The sequence below is a fragment of the Lampris incognitus genome, chromosome 1 (genome assembly GCF_029633865.1).
Source record: "Lampris incognitus isolate fLamInc1 chromosome 1, fLamInc1.hap2, whole genome shotgun sequence".
NCBI classification, from domain to species: Eukaryota; Metazoa; Chordata; class Actinopteri; order Lampriformes; family Lampridae; genus Lampris; species Lampris incognitus.
Window position 1 is genome coordinate 14,602,109 of NC_079211.1, and position 13,529 is coordinate 14,615,637.

General features: G+C 46.6%; 1 protein-coding gene across 2 annotated transcripts in view; it reads right to left on the bottom strand.

Moving 5' to 3' along the window:
* jakmip1 (janus kinase and microtubule interacting protein 1) overlaps window positions 1–13,529 on the bottom strand; it is a 41,197-nt gene that overhangs the window by 15,110 nt on the left and 12,558 nt on the right. The window contains exons 2-6 of one of the 2 annotated variants that reach the window (XM_056273622.1): window positions 8,499–8,818; window positions 5,333–5,665; window positions 4,777–4,938; window positions 1,883–2,095; window positions 723–836 (exon numbers count right to left, since the gene is read on the bottom strand). In XM_056273622.1, the coding sequence (XP_056129597.1) occupies window positions 723–836; window positions 1,883–2,095; window positions 4,777–4,938; window positions 5,333–5,665; window positions 8,499–8,654 (978 nt within the window). In that variant the 5' untranslated portion in view covers window positions 8,655–8,818. Of the gene's footprint in view, window positions 1–722; window positions 876–1,882; window positions 2,096–4,776; window positions 4,939–5,332; window positions 5,666–8,498; window positions 8,819–13,529 lie in introns of both variants that reach the window. The other variant, XM_056273706.1, reaches the window with a different exon arrangement.

Below are 13,529 nucleotides of genomic sequence, written 5' to 3' on the forward strand. Positions count from 1 at the left end.
TTTACTGGGTCTGGCACAGGGTGCCTTGAATCTGTGCAGGGCACAATGAAGTTTCCAGACTATCAAGGCATTCTGGAACGAAATGTACTGCCCGGTGTCAGAAATCGCTCTCAGACACGGGTCGTGGGTCCTCCAACAGGATAATGACCCAAAACACACATCTAAAAGCACCCAAGAATGGATAAGAACAAACTATTGGACTACTCTGAAGTGGCCTTCTATGAGTCCTGATCTGAATCCTACCGAAGATCTATGGAAAGAGCTGAAACTTGCAGTCTGCAGAAAGCACCCTTCAAACCTGAGACAGCTGGAGTGGTTTGCTCAGGAGGAGGTGGTCCAAATACCTGTTAAAAGGTGCAGAAGTCTCACTGAGAGCTACAGAAAACGTTTGATTGCAGTGACTGGCTCTAAAGGTTGTGCAACAAAATGTTAGGTTAAGGGTCCCGTCGTTTTTGTCCATGCCATTTTCATTTGTTATTTAAAATATTATGTTGAATAAGAATAAAAAATAAAGTCCAATTTCTATGAAATATGGAATGAAAAATGGTGGATGCCAATTACTTTTGTCAGTTTCAAGCCATTTCAGAGAAAATTGTGCATTCTTGTTTGTTTTTGTAGAGGGGTACCAACAAATTTGAGCACGTCCGTATGTACACGTGCAGTATATGCGTGTTTATTTGTCTACACCGTTTGCCGTACGCGTGCACACGTGCGCTCCTCACCAGTTCGTTTCTTTCGTCAGCGAGCAGTGCATTCCTGTCTTCCAGCTTCCTGATGACCGCATGCAGCTCCGCTATCTTCAGCTGGAACCTCCTCATGTCCCGCTCCTCCACCTCCTGGGAGACAGAGGGGACAAGGGAGGAGGAGGACACAAACTGAGAAAGAGGGAGGTCATGCAGGTGGGCAAAGGAGGTAGAAAAGGGAGGCAATGAGATGGAGGATGAGCTCAAATATGGATTTTTACATGCAATACATGAATTTTTCACACCCGTGTATGTACTGGATCTGTGTGTGTGTCCGCTTCAGCATTTGTCTTTACAATTGCAGAGGCGTCACTGGACGCACAAAAGTTTCCATGTAAACTTGTGTCTGTGTAAACATGTTATTCTTTATAGAGGTGAAGTGCGTGTCTATGAACAAGTGCATTCTACACACTGTGTTTGCATGCATGTCCTGCACATGGTAGAAGTAGGTGTGAGGACACATAAACAATGTTTCCATAAAAAAAAATTCTGCAAATTCCAACTTTATTTTTGAAAAGTCGACCAAATAAAATGCAAATCAGTGCGTGTTTCCGCCTCACTGTGCAGACAGCACGCCAACACTACATCATCAAAAAAAAGTGCCAATAATGGTCGCTCAGCAACAGCACAAATACCACAGTCAACAAAGGCTAACTACCAGAGGGGAAAAAAAACATGGAGCGCTGTCAATGCTTACTTGCCACTGGAGGCGTTATCACTGCATGTTAATGTCAGTAGTATCTGCTCATATTCATGTTGTCCATATATGAAAACAAGGAAATACAATGGACTGCACTGTTATGGCTAAAGCAAACACTACTGACTCCATCCCCTATGTAATCATTTACTCCTAAATTCCATTTCCAGCACACTTTATTGTGTCTCCTTTCTAGGTTTCTACCGCAAGTGAGCATGAAAGCAGTTTTTGCGACGTTGCATTTCTTATCTGCAACTTAAAACTTTTTGCATTAAAACAAGTGGATATAAACTTGAACGATACATAGATGCATAAATACATAAATACATGCATAAATGCATACAAAGAAACTGGTGCAGACATTTATTTGTTCACCATGTGTGTGTGTCTGTGTGTGTCTGTGTGTGTGTGTGTGTGTGTGTGTGTGTGTGTGTGTGTATACCTGGTTGTTGAGCAGATCGGGGCTATCTCCAAGACCTGGCATCACCTCTCTTTTCGGGCTGCCATGGTTGTATTTCTCCGCCTCTCGTACCTGGCCCAGCTGCTCATCCAGGGCCTCTTTTTGGAGCTGTAGCTTCTGGGCATAGCCGGCCTGCACACCCAGCTCCTTCTCCAAGGCAGACACCACCCGGTCCTTCCCCTTCAACTCATCCATCTGGAAAGGGAACAAGGGCAATTAGGCAGTGGAGGAGATGGAAAAACAACAAATGGTGGGGAAGAGTGAAAAAGAAAGACACGGCAAGACTCTGTTTAGTCAAAATGGTTTCCATTAGGCACCGTCATAGCCCACACCAGTATTCAAATCTGATACTCTGGAGAAGAGGGGTGGGGCGCAGTAGAGACAGTTCCAACAATACGGGGTATAGAGGAAACAATCTTTATATTTCTTTACTCAAATCTTAATGTTTAATGCATTAATCAACGGCTAACCCCAAGTTGAGATGTTCATGGGTGAGTGCTCAGAATGACCCTCGGTGTACTATCTCTCAGGCTATGTGTTTAGAAGGGAATGGGATACACTATTTGCTTTGACCTCCATCAGCTACATCATCCATCCATCCATTATCCAAGCCGCTTATCCGAATTCAGGTCGCAGGATGCTGGAGCCTATCCCAGCAGGGCCGACACACACACACACATTCACACCTAGGGACAACTTAGTATGGCCAATTCACCTGACCTCCATGTCTTTGGACTGTGGGAGGAAACCGAAGCACCCGGAGGAAACCCACGCAGACATGGGGAGAACATGCAAACTCCGCACAGAAAATGATCCAGGATGACCCCCAAGGTTGGACTACCCCGGGACTCAAACCCAGGACCTTCTTGCTGTGAGGGGACCACCGTGTGCACCACCGTGTCCTCTGGCAAAAATTCCACAAAATTCCACAAAAGCTGACCCTGTTCCACTTTTTTTTTGCAGTAAACTGCATGAAGTCATTTCCCCAAAATTTTGCACAATAAAAACAGCCTCTACCCTCCTACACCATCTGACTCCTCACACTCTCAATGGTTAACCTGACAGGCTTTGTGATCTGCAGCTCAGGAGCCAAACGGTGGGCTCACAACGGGGACCAATATCGCTCTCTGGCTCTAATTAATTCACGTAGCTTTGTTCTTGTTCTGGTAACTCCGCTTCCTCTGGAACTGTCCCCGTTCCCCCTTCCCTTTCCATTCTTCCCCTTTATCTCCTGGAATTTCCTGCAGTCCTCATTACGGACCAGTTATTTAGGTTTTAAGTATGCGAGCTTGTACGTATGAATGTGCACAAAATAAAACACTGCTTCCTTGAAACATCCCCTTGCTATCAACAATGTCCTTTATTGTGATCTATTTTTATGTCGTGTAGGTAATGCTTAACTATACTTGGGACAGAGTGCTTCACTACCCGGCATGAGGATAAGCTAAACCAGGAAGTACAATAAAAGTCAGTGAAATACAGACAATAAAGTCATTTGTTTCTAAACTGAGCACGGGGTCAGGGAGATAAACCTGGAGTTTTAGCAGGAAGGACGACAGATAAAGTATGGTCGGGAATAAAACCGTCGCTGCCGTGTTTGTTATGCTAAGCCGTAGGTAGGTTTGTATAAAACAGCTCTGGTTCCACCCGCTTCATTTTAGTGAGTCTGTTAGTGGCACGGGTCATGCCCTGACAGTGTCATTTCTGAGTTTTAGGAAAGTCAAATCCCTGTGTTGGAATAAAACAGGACATGGTTTATACTCTGGCTCGCGTTCCATCGAACAACCCATCTCACTGAATCCCACTTTAACACAAATCGTCTGCGGATGAAGACTTTTGTCCCTTTGTTTAGGTGGGGATTCTGCTTAGGTTAACTTAAGCTGAAATAAAAATAAAATTAAATAATAAAATTTTTTGGAGTATCAAAAAAAAAAACGAACACATTTATGAAGCGAGCAAATCAATTAATAAATCAACCCAACCATAACAACCATAAAAAGAAAAAAAGAACAGAAAAAGAACAGAAAAAAGGGAGAGGAGGGAGGGCATTAATCAGGAGACAGCGATTGAAGAGAGATAAAAAAACATCAGAAAGGGTTGCCATCTGCCATAGAGGGTATCAGAGTGACCTCTCACAGCGTATCTGACCTTCTCTGGCTTAAGAAAGGACACGGTACCCTTCAGCCACTGAGAGCTGGAGGAGCTTTGGTAGACTTCCAGCAGAGAAGGTGGTGGCGTCTCGCCAGTCAGGAAGCAAAAGCTAGAACATCTAACTGCTTAGAGGTGACTTGGTAGTAGCCTTCTGGGAGCCCAAATATGGCAATATGGGGAGAGACTTTTATAGTTTTTGAAAGTATTTTTGACATGGTATCACAGCAGTTCTGCCAAAACCTAGATTGTGAAGGACAGGAGTACAATATATGGGTGAGATGGCAGGATGAAGTGTGACGTTTATCACAACTGTCAGTGATACTGGGGTAAATTTGTGACAATTGCGCTTTGGAAAAATGGACTCTAAATATATTTTGACTATTAGTCATCCTGTACAAATAGGAATTATCACCCAAAAGTAAAATGGCTGCTTCTTTAGTTACAGGTGTACAAAGTGTGTCTTTAGGGAATATTACAGGAAGCCCATTCCATTATCCAAACTGCTTATCCTGCTCTCAGGGTCGCGGGTATGCTGGAGCCTATCCCAGCGGTCATGGTGTGGCAGGCAGGGGAGACACCCTGGACAGGCAGCCAAGTCCATCACTGGGCCACATTACACATTACAGGAAGTCTTCTTTCAAGAAAAAAAAAAATTCAGCAAGTGAGGAACAGTTTAGGGTAAATGCTGCGTGACGTCTCTGCGAGACAGCAGAACGTGGTCTCACCAGTCTGCGGATGGCTCGCTCACAGTCCCGCTTGATGCGGTGCACCTCATCCTGGTGCTGCTGGTAGGCAGTGCGGAGATCGGCTGCTTTGGCCTTATCTGCTTGCAGAGCCGTGGCCAGCGCCTCTTCGGCCTGCTTCCTTGCTGTCTTCTGCTCCTGGACCTAAGAAACAACACACATACACACACACACACACAAACAAAAGACACAAGGACACACTGTCAATATAGGCTGAATGCCACCAAACAATAGCAATGATAGATGCTGTTTGTCTGAAAAGGCGACAGTTAAACAATAGCCTGGCACCAAGTGCTTTTCCATACCGCTTCCTGTTTTTCAATAACTAAATTCCAATCGCTTGTGTAGTCCAACATAATCCCCCCCACACACACACACACACACACACACATACTGTTCCACAATAAGCTTTTAGGGGCATTCTAAGCAGAACTAAATACACACAAACACACATAAAAATAACACAAAGCTCAACCCCCCTACCCAAAAACACACATTCCAGCAGACACATCCTACTTCCTCCCACCCCTATTCCCACCTCCTGCTGCAGCTTTAGCCTCTCCCCATCAAAGGCCCTCCTGGCCTCCTCCCGGGCCTCCCCAAGGAGGGCGTTCTTCAACTTGTCTGCTGCGCCATCCCTCAACGCATTCACGAGCCCCTGGAGCCTCTGCATCTCTCCGTCGCGGATCTTGATCGTGCGGGCCAGCTCAGCATCGTGCTGCCGCGCCAGGGCCTCGCGGGCCGCCGCCATCTCACGTAGCTTCTCCTCGTGTAGCTTGGCACGCAGGTCGGTGAGCGCCACCGCGTGCTTGTGCTGCTCCAGCTCCCGAGCCTGCCGCTGCTCCTGGAGCCGCTCGCGTAGCTTACACACCTGGAGCAAGAGACAGAACGAGAGAGTACAGTCAATATTGGACGGACCTCTCTTGATATTCTTTCAAAAAGCCACCAAGCGAACGCTCTCATCCAAATATGGCTTTGACTCTGAGTGATTATGTTTTCTGGCTTGGCGGACCGGTCGGGATCAACCCTCTAACCCTGTCAGTGTTAGTGCCCTGTTTACAGGCCACCCATGAAGAGCACAGTAAAAGGGTAAAGAGCTCCAAAGGAGAAGCAAGGACACAAAGAGAGGAACAAATTAGCTCATTTGCCAACTATTAGCACAGCTAGGGGTGGCCAGTTCAGCGGGGCATCTATGAAAAATAGGCAGGAAAATTCACACAAGCACAGCCTTGTTAATCTAAATATGACCAGTGCTATGTATATATGTTTTGCGCAGGTATAGCTTCAGTTGGTCCTACTACATTGGTGAACTCTTCTATATCATAAAATTCCTGACTGCGTTGAGCATCACAGGGATTTGGGAACTTTATACGATTCTGCACTCTTTGTATGAGAGCATTAGGGGCTTCCGACAGCATGGTTGATCATTTTGACTGACAAACCAGCTACATATTGGCGGCACAGTGGTCCAGTGTAGTCCAGTGGTTAGCACTGTTGCCTCACAGCAAGAAGGTCCTGGGTTCGAGCCCCAGGCCGTTCAGGTCCTTTCTGTGCGGAGATTGCATGTTCTCCCCGTGTCTGCGTGGGTTTCATCCGGGTGCTCCGGTTTCCTCCCACCATCAAAAAGACATGCATCTAGGGGCATCCGGGTAGCGTGGTGGTCTATTCCGTTGCCTATCAATACGGGGATCGCTGGCTCGAATCCCTGTGTTACCTCCAGCTTGGTCGGGCGTCCCATCAGACACAATTTGCCGTGTCTGCGGGTGGGAAGCCGGATGTAGGTCTGTGTTCTGGTCACTGCACTAGCGCCTCCTCTGGTCGGTCGGGGGACCTGTTTAAGGGGGAGGGGGAACTGGGGGGAATAGCGTGATCCTCCCACGCGCTGCGTCTCCCTGGCGGAACTCCTCACTATCAGGTGAGAAGAAGTGGCTGGCGACTCCACATGTATCGGAGGAGGCATGTGGTAGTCTGCAGATGGGGTGCAGCAGCTTGGAAGAGTGGGGTAATTGGCCAGATACAATGGGGGGGGGGGATCCCCAAAAAAAAAGACATGCATGTTTGGGTTAATACTCCTGTCTGTGCCCTAAAGCAAGGCTATGGAAAGAAGAACCGGAGTTGGTCCCCGGGTGCGGCAGCTGTCCACTGCTCCTATACGATAGGATGGGTTCAATGCAGAAAACAAATTTCATTGTGACCTACAATTTTGTTGTAACCTACAATGACGAAGTGGCTTTCTTCTTCATATGCTACTGTTTGCATAAACTAACTAGAGGCAAATAAATGAAGTGTGGCCTCCAATTTTGTTATTGCATGGCTCCTTTTGGTTCGTGACTCCAGATCTTTTTGATTTCCTCCAGCAAATCAAGAAAAATGTGAACTTGGCTGGCGATAAATTCGCACTACGTTTTCTTCTGACGTTGTAAATAAATGTACACATACAGAAGAAGCGCTTTCCTTTCTGACACGCTCTCTCTGTATCCGGCGGTGAGTCTTCAATGTTTACAGCCATGTCAGTGTCGAAAAGCGTTGAGACACGCTTTTCAGAGGCATTAAACAGCGCCAAGGTTGTAATTACAAGCAGACTTGATAAATCACATTCAGGTTTATTTCCGTGATCTCCTAACAATATTTTGTGCTTTGAAAATGGAAACTCGGGCGTCTGGGTAGCGTGGTGGTCTATTCCGTTGCCTACCAAAACGGGGATCGCCGGTTCGAATCCCCGTGTTACCTCCGGCTTGGTCGGGCGTCCCTACAGACACAATTGGCCATGTCTACGGGTGGGAAGCCAGATGTGGGTACGTGTCCTGGTCGCTGCACTAGCGCTTCCTCTGGTCGGTTGGGGCGCCTGTGCGAGGAGGGGGAACGGGAGGAGCGTGATCCTCCCGCGTGCTACATCCCCCTGGTGAAACTCCTCACTGTCAGGTGAAAAGAAGTGGCTGGCGACTCCACACGTATCAGAAAAATATACTGGAAAAATATAAATGGAAACCCATTCCTGACATGAAAATATCAATTTTTATTCAATCTAATTTTTTATTTTTGCAACCTCTGGGGGGGGGCACGATGGCACAGTGGTTAGCGCGGGTGCCTCACAGCAAGAAGGTCCTGGGTTCAAACCCCGGGGCTGTCCAAACTTGGGGGTCATCCCGGGGCGTCCTCTGTGTGGAGTTTGCATGTTCTTCCTCTGCGTGGGTCTCCTCGGGGTGCTCCGGTTTCCTCCCACGGTCCAAAGACATGTAGGTCAGGTGAATCGGCCGTACTAAATTGTCCCTAGGTGTGAATGTGTGTGAATGTGTCGGCCCCGTGATGACCTGGTGACCTGTCCAGGGTGTCTCCCCACCTGCTGCCCAATGACTGCTGGGATAGGTTCCAGTATCCCCGCGACCCGGATTGGGATAAGCGGCTTGGATAATGGATGGATGGATGCAACCTCTGGAAGAATTTATCTACTGCAGACAGGTGGCCTAAAGAACATTCGTATTTTACAGCAGTATTCATGTATCAGTTTTCAACCTTTGTCACTGATGGCTTTGACGGATAGGGTCATTTTTGCACTAGAACTTGTTTTCCTCATTCTTTTACTAGGATTCTCTGCCCATGGACCGATACTGGAGCACCTCCCTATCATCGTCATCATCATCATCATCATTAATTTTCTCCTCACCAACTCCACCTCTTCCTCTCTCCATCTGTTTCTTCCTCACCTTGCCCCTCTCCTGTTGCAGCTCAATCTGGAGATCCATTAACTTGCCCCTCAGCTCCTCGTTGGCAGCCTGCACCGTTTCGGTCATCGCCTCTGATTTCTCTGGTTTCCTTCCCTTCTTAGGGGGTGGGGCTGAAGGGGGTGTGGTCGATGACATAGCACTCTGGCTGCCCGATCGGGGTGGACATAGAGTGGTGGGTGTAGGGGACACGGAGGAGAGAGTCAAATGCTGCTCTTTCTGCTCACACAGCAAGCCCTGCAGGTCATCCTGATGATCATCATTTCCAAGTCTACATCATTGCCGGACATTCCTGAGGGTTACTACAACAAGGAGAAAGAGAAAGAGAGAGAGAGAGAGATAAGAAATAAATGTTATGATTGATGTTATGAGTTGTTAATCAAAATTTCGTACTTTAGTAACCACTTGACACAATAGGCCTCAAAAGCATGACTTAAATTTCACACCCAAATAAGTGATTCCAGATCCGACCCTGTTTCAGTCCAATGTAAAAGTGCATAGTGTGAAACAATTGCCTTTAACTGTCCAATACTAATGTTGATTTAAGTGCTTTTGGGGACTGCTGTCTTGCATTTCTACATTCGCTGAGGTGGATTTTGATTGGTTTTGCAGTTGCATTCAGAAATCGCTAATAGTTATTTGCTTGGCTTAGCATAAGCTCCGTTTGCCCGAAATTGACCTGCGGCACATACATGACACTACGAGTGACAACCTCTTACACAGGTCTGCGATTAGTTGTTAGGAAAACGATTCTTAGATACTTACATGTTGAAATATGTAATAACCTTGTCATATCTTATCACTCAATATAATTTGGACTGAGAATGATTGGCAAACAGGAGCCAAACACCCTATTCATCTTCACCAATGCTTTACACCACAAGACTGGGCAACAGTATACACTACAACCCGCCGAAAACAAACTATTTTAGCACAGCTTTCCATAAGCGCCGGCCAAACAGCCATCTACTCATTTAAGTCCATCCAACCCGGTCGCGGCTCTTTTCTGTCCTGGCCCCACAGTGGTGGAATGAACTCCCCACTGATGTCAGGACAGCGGAGTCGCTGCCCATCTTTCGGTGCAGGTTGAAAACCCAATTCTTCAAGAACTACTGCCCTGTTACTTGTTCTTAGCACTTATTGTATTCACTCATTTAAAAAAAAATCTAATTCTTGTACTTTTACTTTATCACTGGTTTTGCTCTTAGATGCTTATTTAGATACACGTATGACCTCTGATGACTAGTAGTTCTCCTGATCTCCTACGTTAAATGCACTTATTGTAAGTCGCTTTGGATAAAAGCATAGGCTATATGACTGTAATGTAATGTAATCTGTCTACTTTGATATATTCATTTTTCATTCTAATAAAATGTTTTTGATAACAAGTTGTGATTCACTATGTGTATACATTTATGACCACCAGCCTCGGCTTCGAAACAATACGATTATGATGATAGAAAGAGACATGCCTATCTGTCTCCATCAGTCTCGCCCCGACATGCTTTGTTTGTGTGTGTGTGTGTGTGTGTGTGTGTGTGTGTGTGTGTGTGTGTGTGTGTGTGTGGGCAGGCCCTGTGGCGGCCTGTCCAGGGTGTGAAATAATTGACACAACCTCTGAGGTTGTGTCCTGCCGAGTACAGAGCGCAGAGTCATCTTCAGTGTTTGACAAATATTAGCAAAGTAATTGATGACACAACACATTGAGAATTGCATTGATCGCACATACAGGGGACGTCCTCATTAGACGGGCTACTTCCGAAAACACCGGTGGCAGCAACTTAACCACTGCACAGTAATATCAAAAAGTCCACTGAAAGCTCTGCATTTTCTATATACCCCACACAGACATGTATGGGCTTAATGAATGAATTATCTTTATTTATCATTATTTAGGGGCGGCATGGTTAGGGGCGGCATGGCTCAGGAGGTAGAGCGGGTCGTCGCTGGTTCGATCCCCAGCTAGCGTGTTGACGTGTCCTTGAGCAAGACACTGAACCCTTAACTGCTCCTGATGAGCAGGTTGGCACCTTGCATGGCAGCCTCTGCCATCAGTGGATGTGTGAATGTGAGGCATACACTGTAAAGCGCTTTGAGTGGTCGCTACACTAGAAAAGCGCTATAGATGCAGTCCATTGACCACTTATTTACATTGTGCTTTTTACAGCAGAGCGATTTCTAAGACGCACTGCAAACTTAAAACAGGCAACGTTTATGTAACAGGCTTATGTCATGAGGAAAATGTAGGCTACATATGCCTCAGCCTCACAGTTACTTTACAGTTTAAAATTTCCTAGAACGCTTTTGCACTTTTTGCCATTCACCAATTATGCAAACTCGTGTCAGATGCCCGAAGTCGTGTTTTATAAATAAAATATAACGTAACGGAATTTCCTGCGGTAATGTATATGATCAACATTTATCCATGGTTTAACATTTTTGGTTATCCTGTCATTGAGCAATTTTCTCCTGCTTTGTGTGCAACAAAGTGAATGTTCATTCTTAAATCATTCCTGCACAGGTGGCTGGGCCTGCCACGGGGCCTAAACATTATCGTCCTTTATGGGCATAACACCAAGCTACAGCTTCCTCTCAGCAGTCTGGCAGAGGAGTTCAAGGTCACCCATGTCAGAGAATATCGAGATTCCGCTGACACCAAGGTCTCTTCCTCTGTGGGTACTGAGGTCAGAACAGGAAGGAAGTGGCATGCGCAGGAGGCAGTTGAGCGGGCTGAAGCAAGGTTGTGGCACAGCAACCTGATGGGCACTGTGGCACCTGGTCGGGCCAGGCTCGGGAGCAACTCAAGACCTTGCTACGGTAAAGCCCTAGGAAAGGAGAGGCGAAAGCTGATCCAGGAGGAGGTACGCACAGAGGTGGAGGAAGCTTGCTACAGCAGAATGGTGGGTATGTGCAAGCAGGGGGCCTGGATCAAGTGGGAGCATACAACCGGCCAAACAAATCTAGTTAAAAACTCCACTGCCATCTCTCCTAAACATCTCCATGCCTCCACAGGTATGTCAAAAGGACCAACTGCCTTTCCACTCTTCATAGCTGCCCTCACTTCCTCCTTGCTAATCCACCGCACTTCCTGATCCACTATCCCCACTTCATCCAACCTTCTCTCGCTCTCATTTTCTTCATTCATCAGCCACTCAAAGTACTCCTTCCACCTTCTCAACACACTCTCTTCACTTGTTGGCACATTTCCATTTCTATCCTTGATCGCCCTAACCTGCTGCACATCCTTCCCAGCTCGGTCCCTCTGTTTAGCCATTCGGTACAAGTCTTTTTCTCCTTCCTTAGTGTCTAACCTCTCATACAACTCACCATACGCCTCATCCTTTGCGTTTGCCACCTCTCTCTTCCCTTTACGCTGCCTCTCCTTGTACTCCTGTCTACTTTCTTCATCTCTCTGCCTATCCCAATTCTTCTTTGCCAACCTCTTCCTCTGTATACTTTGCTGTACTTCCTCGTTCCACCACCAAGTCTCCTTGTCTTCCTTCCTCTGTCCTGATGACACACCAAGTACCTTCCTAGATGTCTCCCTCACTATTTCTGCAGTGCTTGCCCAGCCATCTGGCAACTCTTCATGACCACCCAGTGCCTGTCTTACCTCCTCCCTGAACTCCACACAACAGTCTTCCTTCTTCAACTTCCACCATTTGTTCTTTGGCTCTGCCTTCACTTGCTTCCTCTTCTTGGTCTCCAAAGTCATCCTATAGACCACCATCCAATGCTGCCTAGCTACGTTCTCCCCTGTCACCACCTTGCAGTCTCCAATCCCTTCAGATCGTGCCTTCTATATAAGACATAGTCCACGTGTGTGCACTTTCCTCCACTCTTACACGTCACCCTGTGTTCCTCCCTCTTCTTGAAATCTGTATTCACCACAGCCATTTCCATCCTTTTCGCAAAATCCACCACCATCTGTCCTTCCACATTTCTCTCCTTGACACCATATCTACCCATCACCTCTGTTCCCTTCACCAACATGCCCACTGAAGTCTTCTCCAATCACTACTCTTTCCTCCTCGAGTACACTCTCCACCACTTCATCCACTTCCCTCCAGTATTCTTTCTCTTCCATCTCACACCCAACTTGCGGGGCATAAGCGCTGATAATATTCATCAATATACCTTCGATTTCCAGCTTCATACTCATCACCCTGCCCCACACTCTCTAAATGCTCATTATAATAGGCTCCAAATCCAAGACAATTCCCGAGAAAGCGCTGTGAAACAAAAGCGCAGAAACAGCATACTAGCTCTGACAAATTTAAGATTTGAGATTTATATTTATAAGATTTATATTTATTCATAATTCTCAGTACTCGCATATGTTGAAATAAAATTCGTCTTCCGCATTTAACCCTTCCTATACACTAGGAGCAGTGGGAGGGGCCAACTCCAGTTCCACATTCCATCAGCTGTTAGCCTAAGTCGATAACGTTTTACAACCTGAACCCAACAGGAGTCAAACAGAGATACAAAACACGCTTATTTCTGTTCTAACAACAATACTTTTAATGAGATAGCCATAACAGTAGGCTTAACAGTGTAATACTCCGACATTTTTCGGACAATGAACAAACTGTAATAAATAGAACAAGGTAGCACAATTATAGTAACAGCAGCAAACATTTCAATAAACAAACAATTTAAATGAAAATAAATGAATGGGGTGTAATGGTGGCGCAGTGGTTAGCACAGTTGCCTCGCAGCAAGAAGGTCCTGGGTTTGAGCCCCAGGGTAGTCCAACCTTGGGGGTCATCCCAGGTCATCCTCTGTGTGGAGTTTGCATGTTCTCCCCGTGTCTGCGTGGGTTTCCTCCGGGTACTCCGGTTTCCTCCCACAGTCCAAAGACATGCAGGTCAGGTGAACCGGCCATACTAAATTGTCCCTATGAATGTGTGTGTGGGCCCTGTGATGGCCTGGCGGCCTGTCCAGGGTGTCTCCCTGCCTGCCACCCAATGACTGCTGGGATAGGCTCCAGCATCCCCGCGATTCTGAGAG